Source organism: Microtus oregoni, unplaced genomic scaffold (assembly GCF_018167655.1).
Source record: "Microtus oregoni isolate MIOR12 unplaced genomic scaffold, Mior012 000043F_ref0000047, whole genome shotgun sequence".
Lineage (NCBI taxonomy): Eukaryota > Metazoa > Chordata > Mammalia > Rodentia > Cricetidae > Microtus > Microtus oregoni.
The window spans coordinates 12430591-12446489 of NW_024543210.1; the positions used below are offsets into that span (position 1 = coordinate 12430591).

Consider the following 15899-nt stretch of genomic DNA (forward strand, 5'->3'; position numbering starts at 1 on the left):
CAGTAAATACTAAGTTGGCCTGCTGTTCAGTGACACTCTGTGTAATCGACTGGGCTCACCTGACAGCGCAGAGTATAGGCACAGCCTGTCTTCCAGACTAGGTGGGTCTGAGCAGGCCCTTATCCTGGTAGAAGTGCATATAGTGGTCTGGGACTCGCCTCTCCTCTTCTCATTACAGACTTAGAAAACTTGGGATTTCATTGCCAGATGTTTTAGTCTGTGCTTGTTCTTCACTAGTTCAGAGTGGTCTTCAAATGTCTAAGCTAAGAAATCACAGTAAAGATTCCCCTTCTAAACACCTGTGAGTCCCCTCATGTTCAGTGTTAGGATTGTCTGGGCCCCACCTTATAGCCTTTGTGGGAAACTCTGCCCTCTTCCCCAGAGCGCCGGTCTCCTAGGAGATGTCCCCATCATCTTCCCAGAGAGTGAGCACAAGGACATGAAAGTTTCTTCTTTGCTTCACATGATATCACCTGTCTTGTCTGTGTGTGCACACATGTACATACCTATGTACGTGCTTGCATCTAGGCATGTGTGTGCCATGACTTTTTACCACCTTTCCCATCTCATTGACCCAGCTTCTGTCTTTAATTATCATAAGTTAAACCTGTCAATCAGTCTCCTGGGCTATTCATTTGCGTTGTTGGTTTTCAACAGCTAGCAAAGTGACTAAGTGGCTCAACCAGGGAATGCCATTTTTTCTTCAAAATTAAATGATTCTGTCAGGCAGTAGTGACATACACTTATAATTGAAGCATTCAGGAGGCAGAGACAGGCAGGTGGATCTCTGTGAGTTCAAGGCCAGCCTGGTCTACAGAGCAAGTTCCAGGACAGGCTCCAAAGCTACAGAGAAAGACTGTCTCAAAAAACCAAAATTAATTAATTAATTAATTTAATGGTTCTAAAGAAATAAAGGTTTTCATGTGTTATAAATTGATAGAAGGTACATTCTAGTATCCTCCTCTTCCCCAGTGGTAGAGTTTGGAGGAGGTCTTAGGGTTTTCCTGTGATTAAAAACTGATCAAAAGCAACTTGGGGAGGAAAAGATTGGTTACAACTTGTAGTCCATCCAGGGAAGTTGGCAGGGACTCAAGGCAGAAACGTGGAGGCAGGAACTGATGGAGAGGCCATGTCCTCATGGCTTGCTCAGACTGCTTTCTGATAGCACCCAGAACCACCAGCTCAGGGGTTTCATTGCCCAGTGACCTGGGCCCTTCTACATCAATTATCAATCTATCAATCAAGAAAATGCTTACAGGCTCGTCTATAGGCCAGTCTGTTGGGGGCATTTTCTCAGTAAGGTTTCTCCTTCCATGACTTGAGCTGGCATCGACATAAAACTAGCCAGCATAAAGGATAGTCTCAGCAGTGGTTGGCGCTTACAAAACACTTCCTGCGTGTGCTTAACTGACTTTGTTTTTACAGCAAATCGAAGCTGTAAAGACAGGCAAGAGAACTGGGACAGAGGTTCCCCTTACAGGAGATTTAAAGCCATGATGTTTGGCTCCAGCGTCCTCACCACTGTCTCATCTCTCAGGTTAAGTTTACAGATAAACGTAAGGATTCTAAACAAATACATTTTGAAGTGTGAATTCCCCTGTGATAGATTTATATGGTTAGTTTGTTAAAAAGTTATTACACTAAGGAATCCACATATTTATTGCATTCTAATGGGCTTCTGGGGTTAAATTAAAGATCATTGGGGGATGGAGGGATTGCTCAGTGGTTAAGAGCACTTGCTATTCTTTTTTTTAAATTAAATTCTTCTCTTTTTAATAATTTGTATAAGGATGTGCTATACATTTCTGCCCACTCCTCTTCTACCCTCTCCCCATCCCTTCCACCGCCCCCCCCACCTTCCATGCTCCTAATTTACTCAGGAGATCTTATCTTTTTCCCCCTTCTTAGGTGGCTCCATGTATGTCTTTCTTAGGACCATCTTCATTACCTAGGCTCTCTGGGGTTGTGGCCTGTAGGCTGGTTGCCCTGTACTTTATGTCTATTATCTGATTATGAGTGAGTACATATTATAGTTTTTTTTTTCTGGGTCAGGATGACTTTTTCTAGTCCTATCCATTTGCCTGCAAATTTCAAGATGTCATTGTTTTTACTGCTGAGTATTACTCCATTGTGTAAATGAACCACGTTTTCCTTATCCATTCTTTGGTTGAGGAGCATCCCGGTTGTTTCCAGGTTCTGGCTATTATGAATAATACTGCTATGAACATAGTTGAGCAAATGTCCTTGTGGTGTGAGTGTGCAGCCTTTTGGTGTATGCCTAAGAGTAGTATTGCTGGGTCTTGAGGTGAATTAATTCCAAATTTTCTGAGAAACTGCTATACTGACTTCCAAAGTGGTTGTACAAGATTGTACTCCCACCAGCAATGGAGGAGTGGTCAACAAGATAAAAACAGCAGCCTACAGAATGTGAAAAGATTCACCAACCCCACATCTGACATAGGACTTATCTTCAAATTATACAAAAAACTCAAGAAACTAGACATCAAAAGACTAAATAATCCAATAAAAATTGGGGTACAGATCTAAATAGAGAACTCTTAACAGAGGAATGTCAAATGGTTGAAAGACACTTAAGGAAATGCTCAGCATCCTTAGTCATCAGGGAAATGCAAATCAAAACAACTCTGAGATTCCATCTTACACCTGTCAGAATAGTTAAGATCAAAAGCACTGATGACAAGCTTATGCTGGAGAGGATGTGGAAAAAGGGGAGCACTTGCTAATCTTGCAGAGTACCTGGGTTTAGTTCCAAGCACCCACATCTGAAAATCAAGGGCCCCCTTCTAACTCTGAGGGTACTAGCGTGCATACACCATACTTTCATACATTCAGGCAAAACAGTCATACACTACAAATAAATAGTTCTGTAGGAAAACTGTAAAGCGTTGAGATGCAATTTTGTTCATGAGAGACATGATTGGTTTCTTGGCTTCCTGTGGAGGCGGATTTTGGTGAAGGTAGGTGTCCTTTGACTGTTCTCAAAGGTTGGGAGGCAGGAGGATTTGAAATAGAACCCATCTTCCTGTGTTTCATGTTCTGCAGAGATTTGGGGTCTGGTGCTATAAAGGACAGCTTGAAGAAGGGCAGGTTGTCCTTGCAGCTGCTCTTGCAGCTGCTTGCTCTCTTTGTCACTATGGGCTTTCTTTCACATACCTTGTTGAATGGATTTCTTTATGTCCTAAGACCTGTCCATTTAATATGAACTCCTGGAAGCCACCCTCTGGGCATGGTTTGTTGTTTTCCCGTTACTTCGTGCTCCTGGCCAGCTGACCAGTTCTACACTTTACTTCACATTTATCATGAGGAAGCCTCAGTTGGTGGAGTCATCCAAAAAATGTTGTTAAGCCTACTTCAGCTCTCATTAGGTTTGCAATGAGACATCCAGAAGTCTGGCCTGCTTGTTCACATCTCCATTTGACATGGTTGCCACACCCTCGGTCGCTATATCTAGACTACAGCTGGCTTGTTTGTAGAGCCCTTTGCTAACGATGCCAAGGTTGTGGGTTTGATCCCTGGCCCCTGACTACAGAAGCCATCTGTCTTCACAAATGCGTGTCCTTGGATCTGAGGTGAAGAGTGTGTTCAAAGGAAGAAGTCAGTATCCTTTGGTACCAGGAAGTATGTAGTTTGGGTTTTTTATTATTATTATTCTCTATTTGGCTATCTGCTTCTGATGTCAGACGTTATCAGAATAGATGGTGCCGAAGTTTACAGACATGAAGGAGAAGTGAGATTCTCAAGCTGGGAACCCAGGGCCACTGACCTTTGGAAGACATGGGACATCTTGTGTTTCCACTGTTATAGATGGTGACAGTATTCACAGTGGGGGTCCGTGGGAATCTGCTTTACTTGTTCTCCCAGTAGTCACAAAAATCCTTTGTACCCAAGGGATAGAGAAAGAGATTTCAGAGTTCAGGCCCCTGGTCACTCTTTTCTTTCTTGAGGGCTTCCTAGCTTGCTATCAGTGTCCTGCCAGCTTTGTGAGACTGTTGAGACCAGATGTGGGTATAAAACAAGAGCGTTTGCTTTCAAGGTGTTCAGTTTGTTTGGTGAACTAACATGTGGCAAGAGCTGTCTAGGCACAGGTTTGCATCTCTCCTGGGAGCTCCCCAAGAAGCAACACCTGCCTCTTCAAAAGGAAGCCGGGAAACTTCCATGGGAAGCCTTGGCTTTGGTCTTGAAGAATGCCTAAAAGTCCCTTGGACTCTGGAGACTAACAGAACCATGTGGAGTCACAAGGACAGAAGGGATTTCCTAAACAGCCTGCAAGTTTTCCCTCCTCCAGATTTGGACATCTCTATTGTCTGCACCGCCCTCTGAAACTTGTTAGCTTTAAAATCATGCCAGGTGCGTGCCCCGGTGTAGGAGGAAAGCCTGTTTGGTCTCCATGCTACACAGAGCTTTGCTTAGGGGTTTAAAAGGGTATGTCGTCCCTCTGTCCGCCAGTCTAAAGTTACTGAGGTAGACGAGGGAAGAGGCAGGAAGAACACCTTCCGTGGTCTTGGTTGTTTGGCTCATTGTGATTAAGGAGATACATAGCCATCTGCTGTTTGAGATCTGTATCATGGAAACACTTCTATTCTTGTAGTGTGTGAAGCCACCTGAGCTCCACAAGGCAGAGATGGCATCCCCTAGTGCATCCTCAGGGGCCTGCTGGAACCTGGTAGGAAACTGTTCATTGATGGTGAAGCAACCTACTGCTTGAGCCCCTCAGTGCCTGTCAGTAAGAAGGAAACTGGAGAGGACCAGACTGCTTTGCTCAGGAGATCTATTACTCGCTCATCCTGTAATTGACTTTTGCTTAGAAATTCTCAACCAGAGAGGCATTGAAACTGAGTTTACTCTGGAAGGGCTGTTGCCTGATCACCCGGAGCTTCCACAAACTGAGTTTTCATGACAGCTGAATGTACATTACTGCCCCGAGTCAAACTTGGAAATCAGTGGAGAATTTAGAAATCCATTGTGGGTTTGGAGAGGTCACTAGCTGCTCCTGCAGAGGACCTGGGTTCAGTTCTCAGGACCCGTGTGACAACTCACTGGTCCAGGGCACCTGAGGCCATTTTCTGACCTCTGTGGGCACTTACATATATGCAGGCAAAACTCTCTCAGTCTCTCTCTCTCTCTCTCTCTCCCTCTCTCTCTCTCTCTCTCTCTCTCTCTCTCTCTCTCTCACACACACACACACACACACACACACACAAATAAATATAAATAAATACATAGTGAAAGAACTTTCTTTTTCTACTCTTCTCCCAAGAAAAAAAAGGATAAATAAAAGGAAATGTTGACTCTGACACTGAATTAGGTCATCACCATCTGAAAGGTTCTCAAGTTCTCCAGGCTCTCTCAGCCTTGGTTTTCTGTTATGACCTGATGTTGTAGCTCCGGCTCTTTCCAGAATATGTCTCCCACTTGTTTGATAGCACATATGATCATGGACAGGAGATAATATTAAAGAGCTACAACTATTCAGGATTGTAAAAAATTACGCCATTGTAAGCTTATGCTAAGAGTGTGAAATTGGAACTCAGCCTTAAAAAAAAACTGCTGCAGAGGGTGTTGGGGCCTGTCGCAAGGATAGAGGTTCAAAGGGAGATCTTAATATAAGATCTGAGGCATAAAGACTGTTGTAGGGAAACTTCTAGATATCAGCATAATTAAAAACATTCTGAAAAAGACTTGCATGGCATAGAAGATAATTTCAAGGAATTGACAAGTAGGGTCACATAAATTAAAAAGCTTCTTTATAGCAAAGGAAGCAGTCACCAGAGTGGATACAAGTCTATAGAATGGGGAGAACATCCTTGATAATTAAACATTAGGAACTAAATCTAGGATGCATAAAGAACTGCAAATAAATTAACTGAACCCTGAATCATCTAGTTAGTAAATGGGCAGTTGAACTGAGTAGACAGGTCTCAAAACACTGATCAATATTTGAGAAAGAGTTTAGTATCATTAGCTATCAAGGAAATGCAAATTAAAACTGTTAGATTCCATTTCACCGTGGTCAGAGTGACTGTCATCAAGAAAACAGAGGCCCGCAATGCTGGTGAGGATGTGGGGAAAGAGGAACCTTTGTTGACTGTTGGTAGAAATCAGTGTAGAGGTCCTCAACAACCTAAAAACAGAACTACCATATGGCCCAGCTATACCAGACTCGTACATGTGCCCAAAGAACTCGTAATCAATGAGCCACAGATAATTCATGTTCTTGCTCATTGCTGAGATAGTCACTATAGCCAAGATATGGACTCAGTCTTGATCTCCTTCAGCAGAAGAATGTATAATGAAAATATGATAAATATACACAGTGGAATGACATTCTGCTGTGGAGAATAACAAGGTGATGTTTGAGGAACGTGGATAGAATTAGAGATCATTATATTAAGCAAAAAAAGCCATACTTAGATAAGCACTACATTTTCTTCCATATTTAAGCATGTAAGTGTGCATTGCGGGCATGTAGGTGCACGTGGTGTGTGTGTGTGTGTGTGTGTGTGTGTGTGTGTGTGTGCTGAAAGTAGAAAGGGGATCATAAAAGGGGAAAAGAAGGGAGCATTCTTTGGAGAGGGGAAGAGATCCAACCAGAGGAGCGTGGAGAGATTTGGAGGAGGGAAGAGGATGAATAAGAACAAGATACAATGACATATATTTATGAAAGTGCTATAATGAAATCCATTATTTATATGTTAGTTTAAATTTTTAATTTAAAAACTAAAAAGAGGGAGGACCAATTGCTGGAGAGTTGGCACCTTCTCAGCTGTGTTGGCAACCTGTGGGGCTGACAGGGAGACCTGGAGGGTAAGGTTCTAGAGAATGCAGAGAAAAAGCAGAGAGTAAAGGGAGGAGAGAAGTGGAAGTCATTGAAGGGCAGAGGAGGCGTCCCACTGTGCAAAGTGATGGTTAGACCAAGCAAAGGCTGTGGGACACTGGCCAGCTCTACCTATTGGGCTGGGCACAGCAGTGGCACTGAGAGCAGAAGTGGTATCGCCTGCCAGGTGGCTGGCCACGCAGCTGGCCCTATGACGGCAGCCCCTCTCTTCCCTGGTCTTCGCTGAGCTGTTGGAGCTGCTCCAACCTGAGGGAAAGACAGCCAGTGCAGGAAGCTTCAGGAAGCAGAGTGCAGATGACCCGAGCTCTGACAGTTTGCCAGAGTGTGTGCTGCTCGCCCGGCAAAAACATTGCCATAATGAATTCTGACGTCGTTGCACTGTCTCAATCAAGGGCGTTGAATTGGAATAAATGACCTCATGTCAAGGGTCTGTGGAAACCCTCAAAACCAGGGGAAATCCTTGGCTCTCCAGTTTTCAGTTTAGAGTAGAAATTTTAAGCAACAGTTTGTTCCAGATATTTAATGGGTTTAATGGATATCCAAACTAATGGTTTGGATATATGAAGGCAATCATATGGATTTTGTTCATTTCCTTCATATTGGGTGATTTCATGGTATTTGGAATGTAATTCTTGTGGGCTGATTTATTTTTTCTTCCTCGTTACTCTGATTAAATATTTAGCTTACATTTTTTTTTCTGTTCAGTGGCAAATTGGAAGTGATTGGTTGAGTAATATGTGACTTTAAGATGTTTGTTTGTCATGGACCGCTCCCTGAGAACTATAGAACTGTAGAACTTGGTGTTTGGGGTGCTTGTGGCCATTCCCTCCTCTGCTGTCCTGCCCAGATGACACCCTCATCTAAACAGGCCCCAGCCTCAGGCCTGCTCCATTGTGCGGCTGCTCTGGATTCTTTGTTTCTGAGCAGAATTCTTTTGAGCTGAGGAGAGCTTGATTCTGAATCCTGAACATGGTCCAGGAGCAAGCTGGGAAGAGCTGGAGACAGCTTGCATTTGTTCGAAAGGCTTCCTAGGGAGTCAGTAACTCTAGCTGCCTTCCCCTCATCAGGCTCAGCCTCCTCCTGTCCTGGAGATTTTTGCATTCTTCCAGCAGAGGGCCTCGGTCCTTCATGGGAGAAACCACAGCCGGCCAGAAAGGGGAGTTGGGTTTCTCTAGCCAGCGGCGTGTATCAGATAACTGAAGGCATAACCATCAGTGCAGGCGTCTTTACCTGGCCTAGGGGATTTTTTCCAGTCTGAACCAGTACCTAAGGAGCATCTCATTAGCTGTCATCACCAGAACGTAGAATTTATGCTGTTTGTCTGTGTGAGGTATTTGCATATCAGCGGCACAAAACACACATCTGAGCTCTTGGATTCGAGTTTGTTCTCTCCTCTTGGGTCACTTACATTTCTTCTGCCCATGGTGGTAACAGCATGGTGGAAAGCTCCCAGCTTGCTCTCTTGCCAGGCTTTGCACTTGAGCAAGCCCTTTCACGTCTCTGTAAGCTAGATTGTGTGATCATTTCCTGCTAGAAAATCCCATGCTTGTAGAACTTTATCAATAGTTCATTCTGCAAAGAGGACACAGGAGACGTCCTAAATGACCAGGTCCTATTTGTAGCCTCCCCACAGTTATGATGTTTAGCTTTTAGTGCTTGTTCAAGGTCTGATTTTACAGCGGCAGCAGTGCTTTATGAGGGTCTCTCAGGGTCTCCGGAGACGCTGCTTCAGACATGCCCAGAGCACCGCCCTCTATGTCCACAGTCGGTGGACATGGTCGGCGATATGGAAATAGAGTTAGCTACCATAGCCATTCCCGTCCCACATTAGCTGTCACTTTTCCTCCCTCCCATGTTAGTCCAGAGCTCTGAGCCTCAGCCCAGAGCAATGTACTCTGTTGCCCATGATTACAAATCATACAAATGGGTGAAGGCAGAGTAGATTGCTTGTCCCAGGCCTAGTTCCTAATTTTTGTTCTTGTCTCTGATCGTGTCCTGAACACAGGCTTCTCTTTTTATGCTACTGCAAAACGTCTGAACTTCTGTCGTCTCCTCTGTGTGGCTGAGGGGGCTGGGGAGTCTTCACATCCTGAGCCAGCCAGCCACTGTCTCAAGGTTCTGGGCTGCTCTTGTGAATGAGAGCTCTGGAAGTCACATGGGCATAGGATATGAATCAGTCACCCTCATGGTGACTGTACCTTACAGAGTCACGTTTTTATCTCATACCTTTGCATGGTTTAAAATGCCATCCAAACAAGAGTTGTCTGTCACAGCCTGTGGAGGCTGCCTGGCAGTATTGTACCTGCTGACCCATTCTGTGGGTTTCTGGAAAGATGAGATGTGTTCTAATGAGCCTGTTATAAATATCACTGAGTTACGTCATAGATGGTGGCAGTGCTCAATGTAAAAGAGATGGCCGGGAGGTGTCCCCAGCCAAAGGCCAGACCCAGCATTCCAAGAAGACAAGTGGAGCCTGGATATATTTGCCAGGATTTTCTAAAAAAAATTATTTGTCCTCAGTGAAATATGTTGCTAAACATGCCTTTGTGGGGCATGTAGGATGATGAGTGAATGTGTTCTGATCTCACACAGGAAGCTCAGGCACTGGGCAGGACACAGTGGCCCTCAGAGAGGCCTTTGGCCCTTTGCTTCTCCTCCACCCCCAGACAGGGTTTTTCTGTAGCTTTGGAGCCTGTCCTGGAACTAATTCTTTTAGACCAGGCTGGCCTCGAACTCACAGAGATCTCCCTACCTCTGCTTCCCGAGTGCTGGGGATAAAGGTGTGAGCCACCACTGCCCAACTGGCCCTTTGCTTCTTTTTGTCAGTTCAGGGTTAGAGGTTCATGTGATGGACTTATCAGATAGTGATTACGTGAGACCAGCCCTCCCTTTTCACGCCTTTTCTTTTTATCCTGTTCACGAATTTTCAACAGGAAGCCTCACCACATTGCATGCGGTGCCTTGCTGATGTCCTTAACTGCCCAGTGTCACCATCTCCTTTTCAATTAAAGTACAGAGTCCAGTACCACTATAGTGGGGGCTGCAGTGAAGTTGAGAATAGACTCTTGTGAGACATCTCCTATCTTTTTTTTCTTTGCCTCAGAACTGATTTTTAGGTTTTTGTCTCCTTGAGGAAATTTGATTCAGTCTAAAAGGCACACACACAAGCCATTAATGTTAGATCAGTTGCTTGAAGACAGACAGGTATGTGCACAAAAAAGCATTTGCTTGAATTCTGGCCAACAGCTTTTAGATAGACAAAAATGCATTGTAATTTGTGTATAAAATGCTTAATATTAATGCATGCCAGATGGAAACCTTGTCAAATTCTGTGTGCACACAGGAACTTGACGAGAGGAGTTGGGAGATTTAGGGAGCTTCTCAGAGCGGTGGAGACGAGAACGACCCAGAACCTGCGAATGGTAAGTGATCTGACATGGGGCACCGGTCCTGTGAGTGCTCACACCACACACCGCGGGAGGCTGTGTGCACGCAGTAACTCACCCACTCTGTGCAGCTAGTGTGCCCACATGTTGAGTACTTAGTCTAAGACATTGTAATCACTGAGGGAAACCCGGAACTCACTGGTCGTCTGTTCCCGTTCTTTTCCTGCCCTGTTTCTTTTTTTTTTTTTTAAATATTTATTTATTTATTATGTATACAATATTGTGTCTGTATATGCCTGCAGGCCAGAAGAGGGCACCAGACCTCATTACAGTTGGTTGTGAGCCACCATGTGGTTGCTGGGAATTGAACTCAGGACCTTTGGAAGAGCAGGCAATGCTCTTAACCACTGAGCCATCTCTCCAGCCCCCTCCTGCCCTGTTTCTTGACAGTCACTAATCACATTCTGTTTCTCTAGATTTGCCTGTTTTGAACATTTCACATAAATAGTTGTGCAGTGTAGTCTTTTGTGACTGGCCCCTTTCATTTAGCATAAGATTCTTCCATATTGTCTCAGTATTTTCTTTCTATTGCCAAGTAACATTCTATTTTATGAATCCACCCAGTCTCCTTTCAGTTGATGGGCACTTAGGTTGTTACAGCTAACGCTTCTATGAGAACATTTGCGTACAGTTTCTGCGTGGACCAGCATCTTCTTTCTTCCCCTGTACTTCCGAGTGGAGCTATTGGGCCATATGAGAACTCTGTTGAGCAGTTTGAGGAGATTCTGTTTCCCAAAGTAGCTACCCCACCTTACATTCCCACCAGCAGCTTTTTCCAGAGTCTGGCTAGCACTTGTTATCTTTTTTTTGTGGCCCTCTTAGCAAGTGCACAATGCTATCGTGGTGTTCACTTGTGTTTCCCTGATGGCCAGCGACGCTGAGCCTCCTGCTGTATGTGTTCTCTCTTGACACTTTGTGTCCTAAAACACGTGGGATGAGGCTTCCTGGATGTGGAAGGGGTCAGATGTGTGCTTTTTATTCATATTAACATGGTAGAACATGGAGATGAGACCCTCAAGTCCTGATTGTTTAGATAGTGATATGACCATAAAACTCAGAAGTACAAAGATAGTCTATCTCATGTAAACTCTGTAGAGTTTGATCACGTGAAGGCCTAGTGCTCACTGTACTAATAAATATCCTCCATCACAATTAATATAACAACCCTATAGAAATTTGCAGTTTGTCTTTTATTACCCATGTTTGTCCTTAATTGTCATTGGGAATATTCATTTGAATAAGACTAAGATATCCATATCATGGGAAATGCAGAGAAAGCTTCATTTGGACATCTGCAAGGTTTTAGAATGTGGAAATATGATTTATGGTGCTAGGCAGCTGAACAGAAGGCTTTTCTAGAATATGTGGTTGAACTAGATAAGTAACTCTACATACATACATACTTCCCACCAAGAACTTATCAGGCCTTTAATATTTTATATTGGTTTACTTATATTCAGACAAAGCATTTTGAATTTTTAGGGTCCTTTAAGGCATAAGAACCTGCAATTGTATGCATGAAAATTGTTGCCAGATATCTTTTTTCTCAAATTTACTTATTCTTAGAATTCAATGATGCTTTTCAATCGATGATTTGAATTGCTTTTGAAGCATACTGAGTAGGTAGTGTTTCAAATGGACCATTTGTGTTGGCCCTCAAAGATAGACCAACAGGTAGATAGAGAGATATCATCCATTGTTTTCTTGAGGTGAGCAGGGAGGAACCTCCTCAAGTCTATGTTTTAGTCAGAACTGCCCTTGGGCCTTTCAGCCGCCATCTGGTGTTCCTATGGGGGACAGTCCCCACTTTATATCACTCTGAATTGGGGTGTGTCTTTGCTCTCAGCTGTTGGGGTCATCAAGTGCCTTAACCCATTTCTAATCTATGAGTTCTGAGCCAAAGGAGTGTATGAGAATTATCTGAGGAACTGCAGGCCTTGGTTAGGGTTTCTATTGCTGTGAAGAGACATGACCATGGCAACTCTTATAAAAGAAAACATTTAATTGAAGTGGCAGCTTATAGTTTCAGAGGTTTAGTCCATTATCATCATGGCGGGGAGCATGGCAGCTGGGAGTATGGTGGTATGCAGGCAGACATGGTGCTGGAGAAGTCTACATCTTTGTCTAAAGGCAACAGGAAATCAGCTGAGACACTGGGTGCATCTTAAACATGAAGATCTCAAAACCCACCCTACAGTGACACAGTTCCTCTAATATGGAAGCGCAAGCTTCGCCAACCCCAACAAAGCCACACCTCCCAATAGTGCCATTCTCTATGAGCTTAGGGGGGCCAATTACATTCAAACCACCAAATGTGGTTTTGGTTTTAGTCCAGTGCTCTGCCAATGATCTACATCCTTAACCTTACTGAGAAATGCCAAACAGTATGTCCTTACCTCCAGTTCCGGAATTCCAGTGGAGCAAGTCTGTGGCTGGGCCAAGAAATCTATTTCATAGCTATATGATTCTTTTTTCCTTTAGGTAATAGTTGCAAATGTATAATGTATTTATGAGATGGTAAAGTTGTCTTGTGAACTTGATTTGATGTGAAAGCATAGCAGAAAGGGATTTAAAGGTATTTTCATAGCATGCCACTCCTAGGTACTTTTGCCAAAGCATTTAAACACAGTTTCCAACACAAACTTGACCGTGAGTGTTCATTATGGCACCATTTCTAACATCCAACAACTGGAAACAAGATGGATTTGTGGACAAAATGGGGCATGTCTGTTTTGTTTGACAATAAAAGTTGTGGATACTATAACAACATGGCTGCATCTTGAAAATACTGCACTCCATAAAGGAGGCTGATCGCAGAGGCCATTTTGTATCCATTTCTGTGAGATCTTCTAAATAGACAAATCCATCAAGACAGAAAGCACATTGGTTTTTCTGAGGGTTTGCGAGGGGAAAATGAGAAGCCACAGCTTAAAAGGTATAGGGTTTCATTTTGGGGTGACGAAAATGTCCTGGAACTAGATAGTGGTGAGGGTTGCACAACCTTGTGCATGTACTAAATGCCATTGGATTGTACCCTTTAAAATAGTCTCAGAGTGCATGGGGCTGGGGGAGGTGTGTGTGGGTTCTTTATTTCTAACATTTAGCTCATGGCCATAGTGAGTAGAGGGTAACTGATGGCTGGCACTTTCAGAAGCCTCTAGCTCCTGTGATGGCAGTGAGATCAGAGATAAGCAGTAAGGAAGGTCCAGGAAGATAGCTTGTACCTTAGGTCCTGGAGATTGTGTTCTTATGAGATCTTTACAGACGGCTCAGCTCGGAATGATCTGGGTTCATTTAATTTCACATTTTTATAGACATTTAGAGGGAGTGCATTCTACACAGGGATAATCAAGAAAATTTGCCTTTACCCAGTGGTTCTCAGACGCCACCAGGCTAATGATTTGGTTGCATTTAGGTTTCCTTGGGGAGTTTTAGGAAGTTCTCTTCTGGAACACATTTACTTTAAAAGCTCATTCTCGGGGAACGTCAGCGCTCTTTGTTTCTTCAAAAGAACACAAAACCTGATGGAAAACTCTGTTGCCTGAAGTTTTATTTTGCGGCTCTGGGTGATTATGGATTGAATATCCTGGGATCACGGATTCTGTCTGAAAATGGGGAATGGGGAGACACATGTGTAGGCACACACACACACACACACACACACACTCACACTCACGGAGGAGAGAGGAAGGGAGAAGGGGAGAGAATATCAATATGCCTTTGTCAACAAGACCCTTCTTAGTAGGGACACACCTCTTGGGGTAATGTTCTAGGCAGAGGTGTTGCAGAGGACTTGGGATAGAATCTGCACTGGTGTTCTGGGTTTGCACAGGGAGGTGAGAAACACACCAGCTTTGTAGAAAGCCCTTTTTCATCAGAAACTACAGCCCTCACTCCACACAAAGCTGGCTTCTGAGCTGCTGGGCCAGGAGGTCCCGAGTGTACTGGGAGCAGGGCACCCCACTACTCAAGTGCTGCCTCCCGTGGTGGTAGCATAACTAACTGGTCTCTAGTGCTTCCAGGAATAGGGCATTGGAGTGTTTGCAGGTGTACACCTGGCCGTGCTGAGACACACACACACACACACACACACACACACACACCCCAAAGACAGCCCTGGCTTTTCTCTGAGTTTGAGTTGTAGCAAGCATCTGCTGCCGGGTGATGAGAACATCTGCAGTTCACCCAGGAGTTCTTAGGAAAGGCTTAGCTACGTGTTTAGTTATTTTGGGTCTAAAGTCTGTTAATGTATAGTGTAGACAAGACAGAATTGGAGGTGCATGAACTTTCTGAAACACCTCTTCATGGGCTGGAGAATGGTTCAGTGGTTAAGTGCAGGTACTGCCCTTGCAGAGGACTGGACTTCGGTTCCTGGCACCACTCATGTCACGTGCCTTACAACCCCCGGTAATTCCAGCTCCGTGGGAATGCAAAGCTTTTGGTTTCACCTGTGCTCATATATACATATCCCCAAATATACTTATTCATAATTAAAAATAAAATAAAATAAATCTTTTAAAAAAGTGTTCAGATGTTTAGTGTAATATATTTTCTTTTGCCATAAATGTGTGTGATTTTCATATAGAAGTAAACATTTGATTCTGAGTCTTCCAAATTCTGAGTGCTGCAGTAGCGTCTCACACATAGTGACAGCTGATATAATGATGGTGTGGATGATAGGAAACACATTAATAATCACGCTGGTCTCTCTTTGTGTTCCCAGACAATAGCCAGGCAGTTGGCAGAAATCTTGTTACGGGGCATGTGTGAGCAGAGCTACTGGAGCCCCCTGGAGGATCCTCCCTGCCAGTCACCTCTGGATGACCCTCTCCGGAAAGGAGCCAACACCAAAACCTACACACTCCCTCGCAGAGCCCGCGTCTACTCAGGAGAGAAGTATGGGACTGGGTGTTTTCACCTGGGGCCTCTGGGTGGGAAGGGGATGCGCAAATGGTTAAGGGCAGGGAGAAGGGCACAGGCCAGGTTTTGCCCATGTGAAGTCAGATGAGGATCTTAACTGACCAGGTCAGCAGAGGCAGGCACTCAGCACTGCTCACCATCCAGCAGAGGTCTGCCCGAGTCGGCTCCTACTCTCCGCTCAGTGCTGGACCACCTTCCTCGCTATCACTGTCTGTGCCGGTCTGTGGGATTCTCTCTCCGTTTATCACAAGATCCCAGCATGATGCGGCAGTCAGCAGCCACTGTTATAGCCAGAGCTAATAGGCGTTCATTTCTTCAGCAGCTCCCCATCTCTTAAATGTTGTTCTTAGCCAAACCATGTGTAAGGACACTGCTTGAGAAGAGATGTCTCTTTAGAACTTATTGATTTTTGCAAGATTTTAGTTTGGGACTCGGTTTCCTCAGAGGAAAATGGGTCAGAAGGCTACTACCTTCTTAGGCTTGAGTCAGGAGGTAGAGGGTGGAGAGACAAGGACGAAGGCTGAGAAAAACTCACTCGCTTCTGCCCCCTCAGAGCCATTAAGTTCCCTCTCTGCCTGTGGTAAAGGACAAGGCCTAGTGGCCTTTCCTCGTCTCTCTGAAGAGCAAAGGGACTCTCGTGACTAATGTTGCCGCACTGAGAAGGTGCTGAGAGACTT

At 44.4% G+C, this 15899-nt stretch overlaps 1 protein-coding gene across 10 annotated transcripts in view; it reads left to right on the forward strand.

The window, feature by feature from the left end:
* Positions 1-15899, forward strand: part of Ttc7b (tetratricopeptide repeat domain 7B) — a 216358-nt gene that overhangs the window by 86480 nt on the left and 113979 nt on the right. For all 10 annotated transcript variants that reach the window (XM_041633213.1, XM_041633216.1, XM_041633219.1 and 7 more), the window contains 2 exons: positions 10200-10278; positions 15026-15198. In XM_041633213.1, the coding sequence (XP_041489147.1) occupies positions 10200-10278; positions 15026-15198 (252 nt within the window). The remainder of the gene's footprint in view (positions 1-10199; positions 10279-15025; positions 15199-15899) is intronic.